The sequence below is a fragment of the Panthera onca genome, chromosome C1 (assembly GCF_046562875.1).
Source record: "Panthera onca isolate mPanOnc1 chromosome C1, mPanOnc1 haplotype 2, whole genome shotgun sequence".
Lineage (NCBI taxonomy): Eukaryota > Metazoa > Chordata > Mammalia > Carnivora > Felidae > Panthera > Panthera onca.
Window position 1 is genome coordinate 202,939,495 of NC_138346.1, and position 22,352 is coordinate 202,961,846.

General features: G+C 55.1%; 1 protein-coding gene across 2 annotated transcripts in view; it reads left to right on the forward strand.

The window, feature by feature from the left end:
• The first annotated feature begins 245 nt into the window (after positions 1 to 245).
• The window catches only part of RUNX3 (RUNX family transcription factor 3), a 59,999-nt gene continuing 37,892 nt past the window's right edge, over positions 246 to 22,352 (forward strand). Inside the window, exons 1-2 of one of the 2 annotated variants that reach the window (XM_078452189.2) lie at positions 246 to 425; positions 628 to 775. In XM_078452189.2, coding sequence (XP_078308315.2) covers positions 718 to 775 — 58 coding nt within the window. In that variant the 5' untranslated portion in view covers positions 246 to 425; positions 628 to 717. The remainder of the gene's footprint in view (positions 426 to 627; positions 776 to 22,352) is intronic. The other variant, XM_078452191.2, reaches the window with a different exon arrangement.

The following is a 22,352-nucleotide window of genomic DNA, read 5'->3' on the forward strand; positions in this document are numbered from 1 at the left end:
CGTGACATCACAGCCCAGGTGACCACAGCCCAGCCAATGGGCCAAGGCCGCGAGCTGGCTTCTTGTATCCTGTGAGCTGAGGTTGGGTTGACACTGTGAAGGCCTGGTCCCTCAACCACAGAACCACAAGGCCAGGCCCTCAGCCGCCTTCAGGGCCCTGCGCGGGAGCTGGTTGGCTCCCGGTCCTCCCCACCCCCGGGCCGCCCTCGCACCCACTGGAGCCTGGGCTCTGTCGGGGGTGAGCCTCATTCATTCATTCCCCGTGGCGCTGATGCTGGGCCTGGCTCTGCTCTCCCTGCCCTACATGCTTCTCCGCCCTGGCTGCCGAAGGCCCCTTCCCGCCATCTAATGATACACTCTGCATACGCTTCTGTTGAAAATTTGTGGCTAGACATTCCTGTGGGACCGGGAATCCAAATTCTTGGGTACAAACAGAAACTTACTTTCCTTGGGGATTTTTTCTCTCTCTCTCTCTCTCTCTCTCTCTCTCTCGCTCACACACACACTCTCGCGTTCTTTCCTTTTTTCTTTTTCGTAGCAATAGGGGGGGAAAAGAGACAAAACAAAACAAAACAAAAAACAAACAAAAAGCGACACCACCACCCCCCCCCCTTTTATTTTCAAAAGTAGCCAGGAAAAAATAAAACAACAGCCAACCAAGTCAATCCCAACCCGACCCCCTGAAGGTCTGATTTCTCGCCTTCCTCAGAGAGGGGCATGGCTTCGAACAGCATCTTCGATTCCTTCCCGACCTACTCGCCAACCTTCATCCGCGGTGAGTAACGATTGCCCAGGGCCCTGGGCTGAGCCTTTCGGGTGGGGAGCTGTGGCCAGGCCCCGGACCGCGTCCCTCCACCGAACACCCTGGCTGCCTTCAAGGGCACGGCCTGCCTACCGAAATCTGCTGACTCTTGAAAGCCTGAGGTGGGAAGAGGGGTTGGTGGCCTCCGTGGTCTCCTGGAGTGGACTTCTGTGGGACTTTTCTCCTCAGTTGGTGGGGACAGCAAGCGGTAGGGGAAATGGATACCACAAGACCTCAAAGGCCGACCTCGAAGGGTCCTGGGGTGGAGAGGACATGGAGGGAGTGCCTGTGACCTGAGGCTTCTTGCCTCACTGACAGGGGCCCCTGGCCCACCTGGAGAGCTCAGGCAGACGCGGGCTCTGGGGCACACTCAGTCCTCCCAGAGCCAGACCAGCTTCTGTCAAGAGCCATGGATCTAAAGATCTTTCTGAGGACTTCTCCAGTGCTTTCCAAGTCGTCCCGGACTGAGGGAAGCAGAGGGAAGAGACGGCTACGGCTACGGGCTTTTGTCGAGAGCTTGCATAGCTCCGGGGCGCGCTGAAACTGGCTAAGTGTCGGGCGGCGGGGGGGAGCAGGACTGGGGAAGGTTTATAATCTTGGTCACAGGAGGAGAAGAAAGTGTTTCTGGCTGGATTTGCCTCTATTCGTGGCCTAGAGTGAGTGACCCAGAGGTTTGGGCTGTGTCCTTCAAAAAAGATAGGGTTCCAGGATCCCCCACTTGGGACCGCTGATGGAGGCTAGGGTTCAGGGGGAGACTTTTCTTGCCTCTGTCCGGCTCGTAGGGCTGATGCGCCATGGTCTCAGGCCACCCCCTGCTGCCTTCCCCCACCCCCCGCCAACCCCCAGCAGGAGTCCAGATGGGGCTGTGGCACCTGAGACTGGGGGTCCAGTGGCCCTGAGCCTGCGTCCCAGGTCAGTGGCTACCTTGCCCAGTGGCCTTAGGCGAGTAACTTAACCTCTCTGTTGTGACCCCTCCGGTTGGGACATTCCGATCGTCTGAGGCTGTGGATGGGCCGTGCAGGAGGCCAGTGCCTCTGGGTGACTCACGGAGACGGGGTCTCCTCCAGAAAAGAGAGAGGAGCTGCGTGGGGTCTGCGACTCCAAGGTTCAGGGGGCTGGGGTTGCCTTTTCTCAGCTGAGGTGGTCAACTGAGATACCGAAGTTGGTCTGACTGTCTGTCTGCCTTTCTGCCCACCGGCCTGTCCCACTGCTGGCTAACGGAGTGACTCAGAGACCATCCCTGGGCGGCCAGCTCCGGGCAGGGACCGAGGCACATTTGGGTGCTTATCGTTTAAAGGTTTCTGCAAGGGCTTGTCTGAGGTGGGACCCCTTCCTCCTCCCTAGAGAGAGGCTGAGGCCGGCTGCATGGCTGCAGATGGGGACGGAGTCGTGGCGGGGGGAGGAGGGGCCGCCACCTCTGAGGCGGATACACTCCGGCCAAACCTGGTTGTGGCTGGTGACAAGCAGCAGCCTCAGGTCTGGGAGCTGACAGCCTTCCTTCAAACTGCTCCTATTATAACGCAATCCCCCTTTGTAGTCCTCGGAGCTAATTAAAGGCAGTCTGTGGCAAGAAAATAAGAGTTTATAAAAACCATTTGCTGGGTCTTTGTAATCAGTGCTTCTCCCTCCATGAGCAAGATGGAGGGCTGCAGAGTTTAAAACAAAGCGATCTGGGGAGACGAGATGAAGGGACCTGCCACCGAAGATGGGCTCCTGACGCCGTGGAGCCCGAGAGAGAGAGGGTAGCCGGCAGCAAGGAGCGGGAGGGAGAGGAAAGCTGGCGGCTTTGGGCCCCACGTGCGCCCACAGACAGGATTCCTGACGGACAGGGACACAGATGTGCTTTGTAAGACAGGGTCCGCGGGGAGGGCTCGAGGTCTGGGGCCCGAGGCGTCCGTCCACACTCTCTGACCGACCCCTTCTCTCCTGCCCAGCTCCATTTCCCACATTCCGTTTACGGCACGCTTACTTTGGGGGCTCCGTCTCCCCCAATCTGCCACTTCTGTCCCCAGAGACATCCAACCTCTGGGCCGTAAAGTCCCGGGCTCCATACTGCCCCACGTGGGGTCCTTAACCTATCCTGAGTCACAGATCTTTCTGGGGTCTCAGGAAGCCTATAGACTCCTTCTCAGAATCACATTTTTTAAGTGCAGGAAACCAAACCTGTGGAAAATACGGTTATCAAACGACAAAAAACCAAGGGGTGAGGTCTCTGTCGTGACACGCTGCGTGAAAAGACCTCAGGAGGCCCAGGAGCCGCCACAACCCAGTGGCTGAGCGGAAACATTATTTCTGGATAATCTGGGACGGGCCCCGAGGAGACAGAAGCACACCTAGGATTTCCACTGGCGACAAAATCACGGTGGAAACAGAGGCTGAATTTTAGTTAGAGATTCATGAAAGGAAGGATGTCACGTGTTCCCCACCCCAGTCTACAGATGTCCTGAATTCCGTGCAAAAGCAGAACTCCAGGCCTCGGGCCCCGGTCCCTCAGCGGCTCTCAGGACGTCTCCACCCCTGGGGAGCCTTGGAACACGTGGATTCCCAGTTCCCAAACTCACCTCAGTTCACTCCGGAGAAGAGGCTGGGGAAGAGGGTGGAGAGACGTTCGGTTCCCACCCTGAAGTAGCGGGGGAGGAGGAAAGCAGAGGGCAATGCTCAACTCGAAAGGCTGGCAGGCTGCTGGCAGAATTCCAGGCCCCAGGACGGAAGGCGTGAGAGGCCTCCTGGGGTGGCCCCTGCACCCTCCGCAAGTCTCCGTCCTTCTCCCTCCTCGTCTGCCGGGACTAGACCCGGACACAGGGTATTTATTCTTCTCTTTGGCAAACGGAGACCCTGAGACCTAACTCTGACTCAGACGTACCGTGCATCTATGGGCAAGTCCCTTCCTCTCTTCGGGCCTCGGTTTCCCCATCTGACAAACGCAGGCGATGGCTCTGAGGATGCCCAAGGGCCCATCCGCAGCTCCACTGAAGGCCAGGGCCCTTGTGCTAAACGGCGCATGAGGCCCTTCTCTGGGGCACCCCCCTGGCAGCACACCCCTAAACGGCACCCTCGCGGGCAAAAGCGCTCCCCTCAGGACACTGAAGGAGGGGAGCCTTCTGGGGAGGAAACTGGAGGAAATGAGCCTGAATTGCCACATGCGGGATTTAGGAGACCCTGGGGAGGCAGGGGTTCTCGTTTATCCGGTAATTCTGCAAAAGCCTATCAGGGAGTAGAGGGCACAGCCCAGATTCAAGCTCAGGCTGTGGACCCTGACTCTGCCCTTCCTTCGCTAACTCCGCATCCGGGGACAAGTCACCTCACCTCTCTGTACCTGTCTCCCCGTCAGTAAAATGGGGGTGATGATTATATGCCAACCTCACGGGGCTCTGGAGAGTATTAGACGAACAGGGCGCCTAGCCCGGGCGACACGCCCCACAAACATCTTCGTTCTTATAATTTCCACGAGCCTGGCCTTGCGCTGGGATCTTGGACACAACGGTGACTGGGTCAGATTCTCTGTCCTTGAAGAGCTCAAGGTCCGGTGTGGAAAGGATGAGTAAGCTGAAAATTGCACTGGGGTGTGGGTGATCCATGTTATAAGGGGGAAAGAACGGAAGTCTAGAAGTTTGAAGAGGGGTACTAACCCAGCTGGGCGAAGAGAGAGCAATTCCTCTGGAGAACTTCAGACATTCAGGCTGGGTCTGGCTGGGTCTTGCGGGGTGAAGAGGTGACAAGGGGGGAAAAGGCATCCCCCAGAGAGAGAACGGCCTGGGGCAAAGGTGTGGAGACAGGACTGAGACGACTCCGGGTGCCCCCGCCCCCGGGGATGGCGGGAGCCGGCGGAAGCATTGAGGTGGATGGACGGCAGGTCTGTCGGGCCTCCAGTCTGGCCAAGGTTCTCGAAGCCGCGGTTGGGTGGGCAGTTGACTCGCAGCTCCTCCCCCCGAAGACGCCCGGGAGAAATGGAAAACGGCCTCTTGGGCATGAGGCAGGGCTGCGTGGAGGCGGAGGGTGGACAAGGTGGCACTGGGCAGCTCGAGCCCGGATGGTCTGACTCAGAGGTCACCGGACAGGGAGGAAGCTGCCCAGACCAGAGAGGTCAGTCACCGTCCTTTCCTAAGCTCTGGGCAGTGGCCAACAACAGGGGACTCTCCTGGGTTTTGCCCTGAAAGTCCCCAATCCCAGGCACCTCAAGACAGTCGGTCACCCTCAGCGGTGTGCCCATGGCAGCCTCCCCCTCCCTCCCCAGCCCTGGGAGATGAACGGACTGACCAGACCGACCGCCAGCTATCCTGCATCCACTATGGTGCTTAGCTGGCGCCACGTCTGCTGGGCCCCTTTGACGGTGGCTCCCGGGGCTGCCCTGCACACGCCCGTCTCCCCAGACCACCCTGTCTGTCCCAAGTGCCCCCCGGGGAGACATTCCTGGGAGCCCCCCACCAGCCACAGGGTCTGGGCGGGCATGAGCCAGCCCCACACAGTGGGACTGTGTGTCCAGGCCTCACCCACGCCCGCTACGGCAGCTGGCGGCCCCCAGCGGCCCCACTGGTCACATAGAGGGCCCATTGACGCTTTGGCCTTGAGGTGGCCGCATCAAAGCCGAGGCTTGCTTGGTTACCTGAGCGAGTAGGGGAGTTTACGGAGGGGAGCGGAGCTGGGAGAAGGATGCCCCCGAGCAACAGGGCCTGAAAACCTGACCCTCCAGAAGGTTCTGAGAGGCAGGGGAGAGCAGCCTCCACGGATCCCAGCCTTGCCTCTGAGCCAGTCCAGACTGCTCGATAGGTGGGGAAACTGAGGCCTGGGCTCAGCGTTTGGCTGGGCGGGAGGAATGGGCAGCAGATACGCCCGTCCTTACTCCCGGCCCCTGAGATGCCTCATCGGCAGACCAGCGTGTGCCCCCCCACCCCGCCCCGGGAGCTGGGGAGTCTCACCCAATCTTCAAAACTGAGCTCAAACACCCCCTCTGCCAGGAGTCTTCCCCGGGACCACCTGCAACCACCCAGGAGCCCTGGCCTCCCAGGGCCAGCCCTGGTGCCCAGCTTGGTGCTGAGTATCCCGCCGACCTGGTAGAAATAAGAAGAAGGGAAGAGGGAGGCGGGAGGAAGAGCTTTAGCCCCTCCATGGAGCCCAGGCCCTCTGTCATTGGCCTTGAAAGAGCACCTTCCAAAGGCAGCCCTCCCCCCAACCCCAAGCAAGGAGGGGCTCTGGGAATTGTGGGACTAGCATGGGAGTAAGACCCCGTCATACCTCGGGAAGTCGCGAGAACCCAAAACAGTGAGCCCGTGCAGGATACATTGGAGCTGGCAGATGGAGAGTGCCACCTCCTGATTATACAGAAGGGGAAACTGAGGCCCAAAGAGGGGTCTGGCCTGGGTAAGGTCCAATTCAGCAACAAGAAACCAAGTTTTCTTGCCCACCCAGCGACAAACCTTCCACCCTGCACATAGTTGAGGAGTCAGGCCGACCGGGTTTAAGCGGTTTTGTAGCCAACATGTTGATTCACCTGTCTGAGTCTCAGTTTCCTCCTCTGTGAGATGGGTCTGGGAGCACTGCCCTCCAAGGGTGCTTTCCAAGAGCGAATGGGGCCTGTCCCGCAGCCCCGTGCTGGCCCGCGTGCAGCAAGGGCTCACTCAGCGGTCTGTCTCCTGCTGGGCATGGGCCACTCGGCTGGGCCTCCAATCCCATCTATTTGCCACAGCAGATATCCCCGCGTCTGGTTTTCTCAGTGCCAGAGAGGGGTAAGCACGGAAGAGGCTGTAGGGGGACCATGAGACCCCTTGCCAGTGGCCCTCTGGGAGGGTGGCAGAAAAGGCGTTCAATGGGGACAAGGCAACATAAACTGTGGTTACAAGCCCAGGCTGCAGCCTCTCGAGGCTTGCCTTAGACAAAGCGTTGCTCCTCTCTGAGCCCAGTTTCCCCATCTTTAGAATGGGGAGAACAAACAGTAGCCAATTCAAAGCTTGTTGGATGGGTTCAACGAGGATATATATTACGTGCTTAACGCAGGGTCAAGTGCAGAGGGTTAGTGCAGAGTCAAGCCCTCCATAAATGCTGGAAATTATGGCTATTTAATGTTTCCCTCCTCCCGGGGGAAGTTCCTGTCTGATTCTGAGCGGGATAGGCAAAGTGAGAAAGTTGCCTCTCTCTCCTCTGGCCTCCCCCTGGGGTGCCTTCCCGGGCCTTCCCCTGTCCCCTCCAGGCCTTGGGAGTGTCCTGCCCCACTCTTACCCACCCCACCCCCCACTTGTCGAGAAGGACCACCCAGCGTTTCTTGCTAAATAGGTGGAGAGAAGGGAGAATGGATGGACCAGGGATTGAATGAACCAAGGCTGACCAGCCTGGGAGGTTTCCAGTGGCCCCCTCACTTCCCCCTTTACCGTCTGGCTCATTCTTTGAAACGCTTGTTGGTGGGAGCCTGGGCACTCCCGTCCGATCAGCACCGCAGCGTGATGGTTTAGGTTCCTCTTTGGGGTTTTCTTTCGCGTCTGGGAAAAGTGTTTTTGGCAAAAGGTTCAGACTTACATGTGGGCGGAAAGGGTGGATGCCCATAACTTATGATTTGCAGAGGTGACCAAAGTCTCCCCCCCCCCCTTTAAAACGTCCTGCATTGCGTGATATGGTGACTGAAATCCCACTCAGCCCCTCTGGGGTGCCCATCCGGGACCCCGTAGCCATGACCCTTTAGCATCAGTGAGTCCAACTGGTCTGCTCATCTCTGTTCAGAGGAAAAGGTGGCTGGGTGCAGAGCCAGCAGAAGGTATTAAGGGAAGAGGAAACTTGGGGGCGTTCCAATGAAAAAGAGGGCAAAAGGAATGGGGGTGAGGAGGAGAGGAAAGGTCCGTTTTCTCCATGCCCTCACCTGAGTGCTCCATGGCTAAGCACCGACACCCCCATAGCCCTGGGAAGTGCCCCCCACTCTGAGGTTTCCCCTGAGTCATCCCTCAGCAGACCTGAGTCCTGCCCCTGCCCACGGAGGAAGCAGGGGCAGGAGGTTAGACCCGCTGAAGCCCCTCACACAGCTCTGGACACTCTCATGTCTCAGGAAGATGTGTCAGAGCCAGGATGGTGGGAATGAGGAGCCCCTTGTTAGCGGTGGTGGGGGACCCAAAGGAGAGCCTGTTTCCCCCCTAAAAAGCCGCGTATACCTTCCCGAAGGGGAAGGGAAGCCACCCCTGAGAATAAGACTTTAGAAAAAAGACTGGAAGGAGAACACTACAATGTCATAGTCAATGCTACATGGTGTACTTATGGCGGGGAGCCTTTGTTACTAACCCTTTGGGTGACTGAGCGTTTTCTAAACCTTTAAACACTGAGCTGGGCCTCCTGCCAGCCTACACACCACAGTGTGGGGCCAGCCTGCTCCTGCCCAGCCTGGGCCCCGCTGGCCACCCCTCCTCTCTCTTCTTCTTGCCAAATCACCGCGTCTGTCATCCTCCTCCAGGACCCAGCCCTGTCAGGCTGTGAAGGAAGGGTCTGCCCTGGGCCGGGCAGAGCCACGCATACAGCAGGTGCTCAGGAAACGCTTGTGTGGCCTGTGTTGTGGCCCTCATGGGGAGACCGTTTTCCCGGAATGCCCAGGACTTGGGAAGTAATGGGGACCAGTTGGTGCTGTTAACCTTCTGGTGGACATTTATTAAACATCGACTGCATGCACGCCACACACTGTTCTGGGAAATGGGGATACAGGAGCAGGCAAAAGGCAAAGATACCCACCCTCCCGGAGCCGATGTTTTAGTGACGAGTGGAAAGAGTTCACCTCTGGAAAATGCCCCGGGGAGATAGGCCAGCACCCCTCGGCCTGTGCCCTTCTTATCTATGTGGAGCCTCAGCCTTCCAGGACTTCCATAAATGCTCCCATGACCCCACTAGATATTCATCACAGGATCTTCACCTCCGTGGCGGAAATGAATAAACAAACAGACTCGGTGATGGTGTGACCCGCGGAAAGTAATATTTAGGAGGAGGAAGGCAGTGAGGAAGGGACACAGGAACCACACTTCTTGATGACTTATGGTGTGCCAGGCTCTGTGCGCGGTTCCTTTCCAAGAATACCTCATTTCACTTCATCTCTACCACAATCCATGTAGCAGGGGGTTATTGGTATTATCCCCACTTTACAGATGGGGAAACTGGGGCTCAGCAAAGGGACGGGACTCACCCAAGGTCATGCAGCTAGTAGCTGGTGAAGCCCAGATACGTGTCATCATCTGTCTGACATCAGAGCCAGCCCAACAAAGCTCTTCCTTCTACCTGGCAGACGTCTCTTCTTCTTTAAGGCCTGGCCTCACCACCTCCACGGAGCCCTCCCTGACACCTCCAGGCAAAGTGATTCATATTCTCCTCTACGCAACCAGTGCAATTCCTTCTCAAGTGCTTCTAGAAGGCTTCACAGAAAGGGTAGAGTCTGAGGTGGGTAGGTCTGGAAAGGAAGGAACATCAGTGGTCCAGGCAGAATTAACAGTGCTGGCTAAGGGACGGAGAAAGACTACATATAAAGAGTTTCTTAGAGATGGGAGAGCTTGGGGGTCTTGAGGAGAGGCTGAGGGAGAAAAGGCTGGAGAGGAGGCGGGCCTAGAGGTTGGGCATGGCCTTCAAGGCGGGGAGTCCAGGCAGGATCCGAGTTGGGCAGTGATGTGGGACAAGGCATCCCATGATGCACCAGGCCGCCTCTGAAATAGGCCAGTGCAAACGTGCGCCTTGAGCGTGTGTATGTGTGTGAACAGAGACCACAGGGGCCCTCCCGCACCCACTTGCAAACCCTATTTTTATCACTCCCTAGACATACATCCAAGCCACCGAATCACTCTTGTTCTCAGGCACGTAGAGGGCTCCATGGGGGTGCACATCTCTGGTCTGATGAGGACAAGGGCGACGGCGCAGAGCAGTCAAAACGCAACCCATCCCAGGGAGAATCCCGGCACCCAAGGCAGCGACACAGTTTGCAGGGCTTGTACAAAAAATCACTGGGAGTTTCAGGATGGCAACCGCGGGACATTACACCAAGTGTGGGGCTCTTCTAAGCAAAGCACCCTGAGCGGCTGCACGGATGGCATGTGGTAATGCCAGCTCTGCCTAGAACAGCCCCGGGCTGGAGGGGCCCAGGGCCCGAGAAGAAACCTCTGTCTCCTTCCCTTGACTTGTGCAGGCTTCCATTCTTCATAGAGTCCATAATTTATTTTTATTATTATTTTTTTAACGTTTATTTTGGAGAAAGGGAGAGACAGAGCACGAGTAGGGGAGGGGCAGAGAGCGAGGGAGACACAGAATCCGAAGCAGGCTCCAGGCTCCGAGCTGTCAGCACAGAGCCCGACGCGGGGCTCGAACCCACGAACCGCAAGATCACGACCTGAGCCCAAGTCAGACATTAACCCACTGAGCCACTCAGGCGCCCGCATGAGTCCATAATTTAAAAAATAATAATAATAAATTAAGCTGGGGTAAGATCAGAGCTTAAAGATTTTAGAAGCACCAAGAACATTAGGGAAACTACAGATCCATCAGAAACTCTGTATTTTATATTATAGAAATCCTAAAGGATCTAGGAAATTTAAAAAGAAACTATAATCTCAACACCCAGAGAAAACCACTATCATTCGATCTATTTACTTTCAGACTATTTCCCCCCATTTTTAGTATTTGCCTCTGGAGTCTCTCTTCCCTTTATGGGTGAGGCCATACAGAGACATAAACGTATCCGGGAACCTCATCAAGAATGTTAAGAATCATTATGCATATACGTCGGGATTCTAGGAAGAGGCTAGAGTGGCTCCGTCCAACAGAACTTTCTGTGATGACGGAAATGTTCTGTCTGTGCTGCTCAATGCTGTAGCCCCTCGCTGCATGGGACTATGTGGACTTTCTCTTTTTCCAACTCAAAGTGTTTAAAAAGTCTTACACACAGCCAGCACGGGTTGCTTTTGTAATCAGAAAAAAAAAAAAAAACCGCTAAAGATTTTAAGTTTGCGATACGTTCAGTGTATAGGGGGAAAAAACACTTTAGATTTTTAAAAGCATGTCACTGGGGAAGATTGATCCTGGCAGAATGAGATCTATTTTTGTTTTTCCTATCAATGCTCATAAAAAGAATGTGGGGTTTAGAATCAGAACCTGTGGGTCTGTCTCCCGGATCTGCCACTTACTGTCTGTGTGGCCACTTAACCTCCCTGAACCTCAAGTTCCTCATCTGTAAGATGGGGATATTGACGCTACTGACCTCCCCAGGCTGCTGTGGGGACTGAATCAGACAGTGAAGGTGAGTGCACAGGGGACCAGCCAAGCGAGGGAAGAGCTTCGGTGCAGACGATTTCTGCAGGGGTCGGGTAACCACGCATCTCTGTGAGGGGCATTACTCATCCGTCTCGCTCCGCTCTGTCTGCCATTTCCTAGAAACCAGGAAATGAGGGGGGTATCTCCCACCGTGTGTTCGGCAGATGTTGTCAGGTGTCGAGCAGAAATAAAGGGGCTCTGTGACCAAACCAGACTGGGGAAGGCTGTATCAAACAAGGTCCAGCCGAGTATTTTGCTGAAGGACTTTTCAGAGCCTTTAATATGCTAATGAACCTAGGCTCCTCCTGGGGCTGGTGTGCTGAGGCACCCACTTTGGGAAAAGCTGCTCTAGCAAGAGCCTTTAAACCTACCGTGTCTATAGGCACTGGGCGGGGGCTGGGGGGAGGGGGTGTCAGGGAATTCTTTTTTTCAAGGAGAGAGGAAATTGTCGAAGACTTGAAACAGCAATTAGCTGGGTGCTCAATACAAAAAGGAAAAGTACAAAATTGGCATTGATCAAGGTGTAATTGTCTAGGAAACCCAATTAAAACAACTCAACTCTTAAGTAGTTATACTTTAGCAGCAAACTCTTACATACAGGTCTCACTAATGCCTCTGTGAACCCTCACAACCGTATTAGACAAATGCTATTAAGTCAGTTTTATAGAAGAGGAAACTGAAGACCAGAGAGGTTAAACCACCTGCCCAAGGCCACCCAGCTGGGGTTCCACCCCAGGCAGCCCGCGTCTGGAGAGCCTGTGCACCTTACCACGGCACAGCAGCTCTGAGTTAATCGAGGTCTTCTCGGGCTGAGGAACATTCCTTCGCTTGCACTGGTCCCCTTCCTGGGAAGAGCTGCCAGCACCAGGCCTGGCCGATGCGAGCCAGCTCCGTCCCTTTTTTGCTGGGTGAGTCATCGCCTTCCCTGGGCTTCAGCTCTCTCATCTGAGAGATGGACCAGTTGACATTTGAGGACCAAAGAGGGGAGGTTGGTAAGGCACCGTGCAAGGTCCACTCAGAAGGCACTTGATGTACAGTGGCCCTCTCTCTCACCAGGGCACAGATGGGGAAACTGAGGCCCAGGGAGGTCAAGGAAGGACACGGCCAAAGAGGAGCTTGCAAACACTCCAGAAAGCCAGGCCGAAATCCCATGGCTGGCCCAGGTCCACATGTGGTACAAACAAAGGGCTTCTTTCTTCTCTGGCCGGGGCCCGTGCTATCCTTCTCGTAACAGCACCGTGAGCACTTTGGTGAGGGCGCCTCCCTCTGGGTTCCTCTCCTAAGCGGTCTCTCCCACCGAGTGCGGATTCTATTTGGCCCAGCGTCATGCCCAAGCCTACTGGCCTGGGCATCTTGCAGAAGTCCCCTGAAATTCCCCCCTCGGGTGCCCCATGTGGGGTGCGGGACACACAGACATGCCTCTGCCCCTGGTTAGGGACCCCCGGGTTTGCCTGGTGATACATCTCTCTGCCCTGAGTCACCTCTGAAGTTGACTGTGCCAGTGCTGGGCTCCACACTTTATATACATCACTGCTAATGTTCACAACCTTGCGAGGTGAACATTTTCATCTGCGTTTTGCAGGGGAGGAAACTGAGGCCTAGAGAAATGAAGTCACTGGCTCGAGTTCACATAGTTTATAAGCGGTAGAGCTGGGGTTCAAACCCAGCCTCTGCCCGCCCCTCCCGCAGGCACAGCCCAGTGCACGAGAGGCGGTTCCTGAATACATTTGCTCACCTACACACCCCACACCTTCCCTGCACCTCTGCGTGTCAGGGGCTCTGTTGCTGGGGTGGGAGTTGGGTGGTTGACCCTCACATCTGAGCTGGGTCCCTCCCTCAGGCAGGGCCAGCTTTTTAGACTGTGACCTATGGGGTGGCACAAAGCTCCAAGTTCAGTAGGGGACCCCACACTTGGGTTACTGCCCTGCAGCCGCCATCTTGAAATTCTTAATTTTATCTTTGCCTTTGTGCTTTGTAAGTGAAGTAGGAAGAGACAGAGGAGAATGCGGGGACAGAGGTGGGCTCAGTCCTGCCCCCCCCCCCCCCCCGCCGCCACAGGCAGGGCTGGGCATGATTGCGGGCATGGGGAGGACAGGTGCCCATGACCCATACACCAAGGTTTGGGGTGGGGGCCCGGATGTCTATGAGGGTCTGCACGCACCCCACGGTGGCCCCGTGTCCAAGGGGTACAACGTTAAGTACCAAATACCAATGCCACGACAAGTTAAGAGAGATCACGAAAGAAAGCTAAAAGCTTTGTTTTCCTGCTTTTTAAAAAAAATTTTTTTTTTTAACTTTTTTTATTATTTATTTTTGAGACAGGGAGAGACAGAGCATGAACAGGGGAGGGTCAGAGAGAGGGAGACACAGAATATGAAGCAGGCTCCAGGCTCTGAGCTGTCAGCACAGAGCCCGACGCGGGGCTAGAACTCACGGACCACAAGATCATGACCTGAGCCGAAGTCGGCTACCTAACCGACTGAGCCACCCAGGTGCCCCTGTTTTCCTGCTTTTTAAACAGGGGCTCTGTATCTTTGTTTTGCACTGAGTGCACAGATTGGGTATTGTGGCAATCAGTCAAGCACAAGAGGGGACCTGGGCTTCTACGCCCTCCCTTGCCAGACCAGGCCCCACGCCAACACCCAGCACCTTGCCCCAGGGAAGCTTGGCCCAGAATAGTGGGCCGGAAGTGGTGGGTGGGCTCCTGATGGCCTCCCTGCCCACGTGAACAATGAGTTGATCAGACAGGCACCTGACCTGGGCTTTTAAATATATCATGGCTGACGAAAAGCTCATAGAAGCCCCTGTTGCCTGGGGGAGGCAGGACTATGGCTCAGCCAGCGACAACCAGAGCTTGCAATCAAGCTGTGGTCAAGATTGGACCTCAGTCTGTGACCATTTAGGGGGCTCAGATTACGGCCTTATCTGTCTTGTTCACAGCTGAGTTAGGTCTAGTTCATAGGATGTGCTCAGGAAATACAGCTGGAAGGATGAATGGGGAAACACAGTCTGCTCAGAGAGCCGAGCCCTGGACCCTGAGAAGATCTGCACTTTTCCAACTAGCCAGCCGGGTCATGATCTCGCAGCTCGTGAGTTCGAGCCCCGCGTCGAGCTCTGTGCTGACAGCTCGGAGCTTGGAGCCTGTGTCGAATTCTGTGCCTCTCTCTTTCTCTGCCCCGCCCCCGTTCATGCTCTGTCTGTCCCCTCTCTCTCTCTCTCAAAAATAAACATTAAAAAAAAATTTTCTTTTTAGTTAGCCAGGCCTGGAATCTTAGCTCTGCCCTCACTCCCTAAAGCTAGTTACCCTCCCTTCCACTCAGTTTCTTCATCCGCACAATGGGGAGAAATGACAGTTCAGAGAACTTACTAAGACAGTATTTAAAGTGCTCAGCTCCACCAGCAGCCCATGGGAAACGCTCAGCTGGGAGAATTAATACGATTATATCAAGAAGCCCGCAGACGTCTACCTCCTCAAAGATGCCCGGAGGATTCGCTCCGGCTCTAAGATTTCAGGCTTCAACATTTTTTGAATGGTTTTCTATATTTTCCAATTTGTTCCAGTGTCCTTGTAGGATGGTTGACAGTGATGCAACTCGGGTTTGCACTTCGAGGATCCACCTCTACATGGATCTTTCCCCCCAGAAATACGGTGCTGTAAGAGCATTTTCCCCTAGGATTTTCATAATAACGTTTTCTTTTCTCTAGCTTTACTTGATTATATAGGATACATGTGACACGCAAGAAACGTGTTCGTTGACGGCTTATGTTATTGGTGCGGCTTCCAGGCAACAGTAGCTAAGGGTTGGGGGCGTCCAAATCCATATGCAGAGTCTTGGCTGCACGGGGGTCAGCGCCCCTAACCCTCACACGGCTCAAGGGGCCAAAACTAATTGTGTCACAGGGCCAGGGGTGGGTTGGGTGAGGGATTCAATTCATGCTGTGTATTAACAGAGGGTTTTAAATAGACAGTTAATGAAAGGAGGCTAGTCGGAGTCAGCATCTGTCGAGCACCCACGGGGGTCCCAGCCTCTGGAGGCCCTGAGAGCATCTGGGCCCTGTGCCCTCCCGGGCATGCACCCCTGCCCTGCGTGCGCCCCTCCCCCACATACACTCGGCCTTCAAGTCAGACCGGCCCCGGCGAGGGGTTCTGGGTAGGATCTGCCGGGGCGGGTGTGGCCTCTGCCACAGCTCGGCAAGGCCCCACCTCCGCCTTAGGCCCCCACGCCTGTGTGCCAGCGACCCCCACACTCACCCTACCCCCACCGTGCGCCTATGAACACGCACATGCTCACACGGGCAAACACACATCCGAGGCTACACCCATTGCAACAGACACCGGACTTTTCAGGAACCCCTGCCTGCGGGGACCGAGGGACACCTGGTGATGTGGTCTGACGGAGGCCGCAGGGGGAAGCTGCTTTACCCCCCCCTACCCAGGCTGGTCCTGCTTCTCTGACCTGGAAATCCCTCCTCTTCCTGGGGGGTCCCCAGCACCTGCCACTGGCCCCTGTCCACTGGGCTGGAGCTTGAGGGAGGAGGCCTCGCAGGAACCCAGGACTGATGGGACAGAGTACAGGCCCCAGCCCAGAACAAATTTGCTCAGCTGGGAGAGGCCTCAGAGATGCCTACAGGGCATCCATCATCTGACAGGGCGGGGAAACTGAGGCCGGGAGAAGGAGGGGCTGCCCAGGGTCCCCAGAAAGGTGGCAGTGGAGGAGACGGCCTGGCCCAGTGGAAGCCCACAGCAGGGATGGCAGTGAGCAAGACAGGCTCTGGGTTTCGGCGTCCCCCCCCTCCCCCCACATGTCACCAGGGCCACGTGGGGACCCTCCAGCTCCAGCAGTCTGATCTTCTGGGAGCTCTGGAAGGCTTCAGGGAGCTCCTGGTGAAGTCCACACAGCTCCCTGGGTGGTGGGGGAAGAGGATGCAAATAGGAAGGGGCCCTAGGGACCTGGGTTAACCCCCTGAACTCATTTCTGGCCTCTTCTTCCTGTGGGGTCAGTTAAAAAATAGCCTCCCATCTGCCGGGGCTGGGGGAGGGGGGGTGCAGCCAGGCTCCATCTGGGGCTGTCAGGTCCCCTAGCCCAGCCTGGTATTCAGACCTGCCCACTCCAACACCGCCCGCCGCTTGTCCCCGCCCAAGACCAGGCTCGGCTGTCTGTGGCAAAGTGACCCATCTGACAGAGTTTTTCTCCCTCTGACTCAGCAGCGAGTATCACTACCACTCTGCTGAAGCAGCCTAAAGCCCAGGGGGCTGTCATCTGAGTCTCTGCCTACCCATTTTACAGATGGAGAGGCTGAGGCACAGAGGAGTCCGGACATAGGGCAGGATCTGGCCACCAGCTTTTAGGCCAAAGCCCTGTCCATGCTTCCCGGGGATGCCGGACTGTGCCCCCCTTATAGAGCAGGCAGCTGGTATGGTGGGACAGGGTATTTGCACCCCCAGACTACAAAGCCCACAATTCCCTAGAGCAGGATTGGTGGTCTACATGGGTGTGGCCCCTGGAGGGTGGGACAGTCAGCCTCACGTGAGGTCAGGCTGACCTGAGGTGCCTCCCAGGGGCCCTGTTTCCCTGCTCTGGGACCTCAGCCAAGCCACTTAGTTCTCAGACCCTCAGTCTGAGATCCGTAAGATGGGAGCATCTCTGCCCCGGACAGTGATCGTGAGGACACACGGAGATGCACAAGGCCTGGGACATGGTGATGGTGAGCTCAGGTAGCAAATTATTCACAAGTAAGATGTCTGCCCGGGCCTGAGGTCACGAGCACCCTCAGCCTCTTGTCATCTGTGAGGCTATTCTGGTTGGAACCGAGGATCTGGGGTGGAAACCATAAGCCTTCAACCATCATGTGGACAGATGGCTGGATAAATGGGTATTTTTCAGCCCAGTGCGACTGGCTGGCTCAGAACTGGTCCTAAGGGAGGAATCTGGGACGGACTGAGACGCGTATACCAGGGTGTTCCTGGCAGTGTCTTCATGACAAATGCAGAAACACCCTAAAGGGCCGGCCCCAAGGGAGCACTATGGTGGTCCGTCTGGGGAAGGCGGGGGGGGGGGGGCGGTAATCTTCACACTCCTACCCCGTGTTCCCATGCCCGACAGCACAGACGCGTCCCCTGCCATCGGGGATAGGACTTCACGAGGGGCGCGGGAAACTCGCACAGTATGTTGGTGCATTTCAAAAGCAGGTTGAAAACAGCATGCACTCTGCGTTCCCAGTGTTAAAAAGGAAAAGAAGGAGGAGGGGAAGAGAGAAGTAATTAAATCTATACATACAGTAGGAGTACCAGAAGGCTAAAAACCAAAATGCTAACAATTGTCCTGGGTGGCAGGATTATGGGTGGTTTTAATTTTCTTCTTCATAATTTTATTATTTTCCAATTTTTCTTTAATGAATGTGTATTATTCTTATAATCAAAAAGAAATGTGTTTTAAGAGACAGGGTGGGGGATTAAAGATTGTTGTCCTTTCATAGACTCTAAAACTGAGGCCCAGTGTGAAAAAGATACTTATTCACTTACTCATTCATTCATTCATTCATTCATGCTCAATGCTTCTAGACACCTCCCTAGAGCCAGGCTCTAAGCTCCACAGCCAAAGAGCTGAAAGCTCTGACCTCAGGGAGGTCACAGTCTGGGGGAGTAAAGGACGCAATGGCAAGTCCTTACGATGCATTCAGACAAGGGGCCACAGAGTAATGAAGAGAGAGAGGCTGAGTCATCCTGGGAGCATCAGAGATGGTCTCATAACAAAGGGAAATTACTACAGGGCTTTGGTGCATAAGCAAGTGTTCTGAGGTCCCAGATCAGGGGACGGTACCCCTTGAAAAGGCATCATGGGCTATTAGAGAGGACCTACTGTGCGCAGGGAGGTGTGTCCGGAGACGAAGCTAGAATGTTCTGCAAGCCAGGTTCTTCAAGGGCTTTGAATTGCCTGACTGTGCCACTCAGCGGTCATGTGACTCTGAGAAAGTTGCCAAACCTTCTGGACCTCAGTCTCCTCACCTGGAAAATGGGCTAATGACCTCACGGGAGTTACTATAAGAAGCAACCGAGGAAACGACTACAAGGCGCTCCGAACGGCACCCGCTGTGTAAGCAGGGTCATAACACGGTTTGCTTTGATTATTTGCTATTATTCACGCTTTATCCAGGAGGCGTTCTGGAACCCAAAAGGAGTTTTAGGCTGGAAATTAATGTCCGTTCATTCATGTACGTACTTCATTCATTCGATAGATGTTTATGGAGACGCTCGTATGTGTCCAAACACTTTTTTAGGCAGTGGGGATAAAGTTGCCAGACCAAATACAGGACCCCCAGATCATTTGAGTTTTCAGACAAATAAGTAATCGCAATATCGGGGACCACTTTATACTAAAAAAAAAAAAAAGTGTGTGTCGTTGATCTGAAATTCAACTTAACTGAAAGTTCTGTATTTTTATTTGCTTAAACTTGGCAACTCTAACCGGGAATGCAACACCAAGTTAAAAAACAAAAACCTTCCCCTCCTGGACTTGACATTCTACAGGGGAAAAGAGACCATTCATGAGGAGAGGTATAATTTATCAGGTGATGATAAATGTGCTGAAGAAGTATAAATCAAGAAATAGGGATGAATTGGTTTCCTAGGGAGGCTATGACAAATTACTACAAATTTCGGAGCTTAAAACGACATGCATATATTATCTTATGGTTCGGGGCGGGGGGGGGGGGGCAGGGGTCAGAAGTCCTATGTGAGTCTCACCGGGTTGGAATCAAGGTATCGGCAGGGCCGTGTTTCTCTCTGGAAGCTATGGGAGACTCTATCTCCTCGCCGTGTTCCGCTTCTCCAGGCCACTCACTTTCCTTGGATGGTAGCCCCTGTCGATTGTCCATATCACATCATCCTCTGACTGGTCTCTCCTGCTTCCTTCTTTTACTTCCACAATATAGATACATTGATACATCGAGCTCACCCAGGGAATCCAGAACTGGCTCCCCATCTCAAAGCCCTTAACCTTCATCACGTCAGCAAAGTCCCTTTTGCCACATAAGGGAGCATATTCATAGATGATAGGCGTTGGGATGTGGCCATCTTTGGGGGTCATTATTCTGCCCTTGTTGAAACACAGGGGCTCAGAGAAGGCTGTTCACAGAGTGCGGCAGGGACCCGAATGAGGCGGCGAGTGGAGCCATACAGACAGAATGTTCAGGGCTCTTCTGGGAGAGGGAAACATATGTGCAAAGGCTCTACAGTGGGGGTATGACTGGTATTTAAGGACCAGCAAGAAAGCTAGTGTGGCTGGATACGGGGAGGGAGAGAGCGAAAGGAGATGAAGACAGAGAGATGGAAGGGGGAGGGGGGGCTGGTCATGCAGAACTCATAGAGCTAATTGGTGACGCCCCTCCCCTCTCCTGGCCCTCAACTCCCCAAACCCTGTCTGTAATTGCCATCCTGTGCTGCTGAGCTGACGGTCACTCCAAGAGTTCTCCCATCAAAGGCCAAACTCCTCCCAGAGGCATTGCAAGATTAGAAGGAAGAAGGTTTCCCTGCAACATGAGGGATTCAGGTTAGATGTTTAAAAGAGCTTCCCGTGTGCTAGTGGGAAACCATCAGTTTCTACCAGAAAGGTTGGTAACACGTGAGAGACTAGGTCTTGACTGAGGGTCGGGGGCGTCAGTGCCCCAGAGACCCCACATTCAGGGGCCAGCCAAGCCCCCAAGATGACCTAGAGGAGATGGCCACTGGCCATCCTGTGACCTCAGGAAGGCACGTCCCCTCCCCAGACCTGTTTCTCCAATGCAGGGCAGTTGGACTTAAGCATCTTCAAGGCTCTCCCAGTGTGGACCCGCTGTGATTCGCACACCCTAGGAGTCTCCGATTCTAGGGATCGTATATTCTGGGACAGAAACCTTGTAACTGTGTGACCGCAGACAGGTTACCTAACCCTGCTGAGCCCCAGTCTCCGCACCGGAAGTGGGGAAGGTCGCCGGGCCCACCTCCTAGGGTGGGGTGATGGGGACTGTGCTAAGCACACAGGGAGCGCCCAACAAACGTGAGCTCCAGTGACAAGGATTCTAACATTGTCGGTCTCAGAGCCTCAAGTCTGCGACCCCGTCTCCAGGAGCCTGAGATTTGCTGGTTGTGGGATTGCAAGTCTCCAGACCAACCCCCCCCCAAAACTGCCAGCGTGCCCCCGACGCCCTTGCCTCCCCCACGTGCTGGGTGGCATGCCTACCCCACAACCACATGAAAAGCCATTCCCCCAGGGTGTCCCCACACCTGGGAAAACCGGCAGCCTGCCCGGCGCTGGCCCCGCCTGGTGGCCAGAACACCGGGCAAGATCAATGAAGCCGGGTTCGCAGTGCAGACACCTTGTTCCAATCAGGGCTGGGCGCCTTCCGCTCCGGACCCCCGCCCAGCCCCAAGCTGCCACCCCTCCCGGGCCCTGTCCAGCAGCCCACGTTTCTAGCCCCGTGACCCCTGAGACTCGGTGCCCACGGCCTGACTCCCCTGCGGCCCGCCCAGACCTGGACGTTGACGAGCAAGCTGGGCAGTGGGGCAGACGGAGGGGCACCGGCCAGGGATGGAATCAATCCATACAAACCCCTCCCATCTCCAGCCTCAGTTGCCTCAACTGCACACAGGGCTACTTAAATTCACCCCATCTGGGTTCTCGGGGCCATTGTGGGAAAAGCAACAGAGACAGAAGGCAGAAAATGTCTTAGAAACCGTGGACATGCCCGGTAGAGAGGAGGGGTGAGAAAGCAGGGGGTGGGGGGGGGGGGCGGGGAAACAGTTCTCCCCTCCTCCGTCTGGGTCCTTCTCTCAGCCTCCAGGTCTCGGCTCAGAGGTCACCTCCTCCGAGACACCTGCGCTAACCACCCTGTCTAAATATCGGTGACCACCTCCTTGCCCTACCACCCCCCCCCCCACCCAGTCACTCTCTGTTCCTTTGTCCTCATCTGTTTTCTCCAACATTGCAAGACACTATCAAATACGGCACGTCTGTTTATTTACCTCCTTGTTTATCTTCTGCCCTCCCAGCTGGAATCAAAGCTGCATGGAGCCCCCATGCCTGTCTCGTCCATAGCGGTGTCCCTGGCACCTAAACGAACCACTGGCACATGGATTATAGATGCTCAACGAGTGTTTGCTGACCAAACGAATCTAGTGCCTTCTCCCCATCTGTTTCTTATTTTTCTGCTTCTTTTCCATCCCAGCCACCCCCCATCGAGTGCAGGGCTCCCCGAGGACAGGACTGGCAACATTTTTGCCGTGTTCCTAGGGATGGGGCCAGGCCTCTGTGACCTAAAGGAACTTCACATCATCGAGCCCATCCCTGATTGAACTGAGCCTCAAAGATGGGGCAGTAAGAGGGCCCAGCCCCCACCTTAGGTCTGAGCACCTTCTATGATCCCCTTCCAGAAGCCCCCTCAGGTACGGCCAGAGACACACAGGTGATGAACATCACACTCTTGCCAGTGACAAATGCATGCCAACAGCAAATGACAAAGAGTGCCCAGTGTCTGAGCCTGTGGCCCAGACATGCCAGGCAGGGATTTATGAGCCTGCTCGGGCCTCTATTTGGCTCTGCCCACATCCTCAACACCTCCGCAAGGGCAGATCTCCCTGGCCGCACCCCCAACCCCAGCCATCCAGCCCTGCTGGCCTTTGGCCTCTGGGGGTCATCTGTGGACCCTGGGCCACAGCTCTGTCTTGCTTTCATGGCGTCTGTGGTCTCCACGCAGCCACACGGGCAGCAAAGCTGCCTGGGTGCAACGTTCAGCTCTCCCCTTTACCCACATTGTGAACTGGAGCAAGTTCCCAAATTTCCTGTGCCTCAGTTTTTCTAGCGTTATAACGAGGATGATGACAGGGGGCCTCACACATCAGGTGGTCATGAGAATCAAATGAAATGATACATGACAAGTATAGACAGCGTTATTATTATAATTGAGGGGACCGGGCCCTGGGGTGAAGCTCCTGGGGTGAGCAAAGTGCAGTTTCAGCATCAAGAGATCTTGGTTCGAATCCCAGCTCTGCCCCTTCCTGACTGGATCCAGGAGAGTCACTCGGTGAAATTCAGTTCCCCACCCATAAAGTAGGCCCAACGACACATATCTGAAGGACTACTGATAAGATTTAAGGAGCTCAGTAGGGAGCATGCTCAGCAGGGTCTGGGTACCCAGCAATGCCCCACATGGGGGTGTTGCCATAATGAGGTTGCCTTTAAGGGCCACCAGATCATTCGGCTGAGACTGAGCTGGTAGACAGGACGATCTGCTTGAAACAGTGGTCTTGCCAATAATAAATACT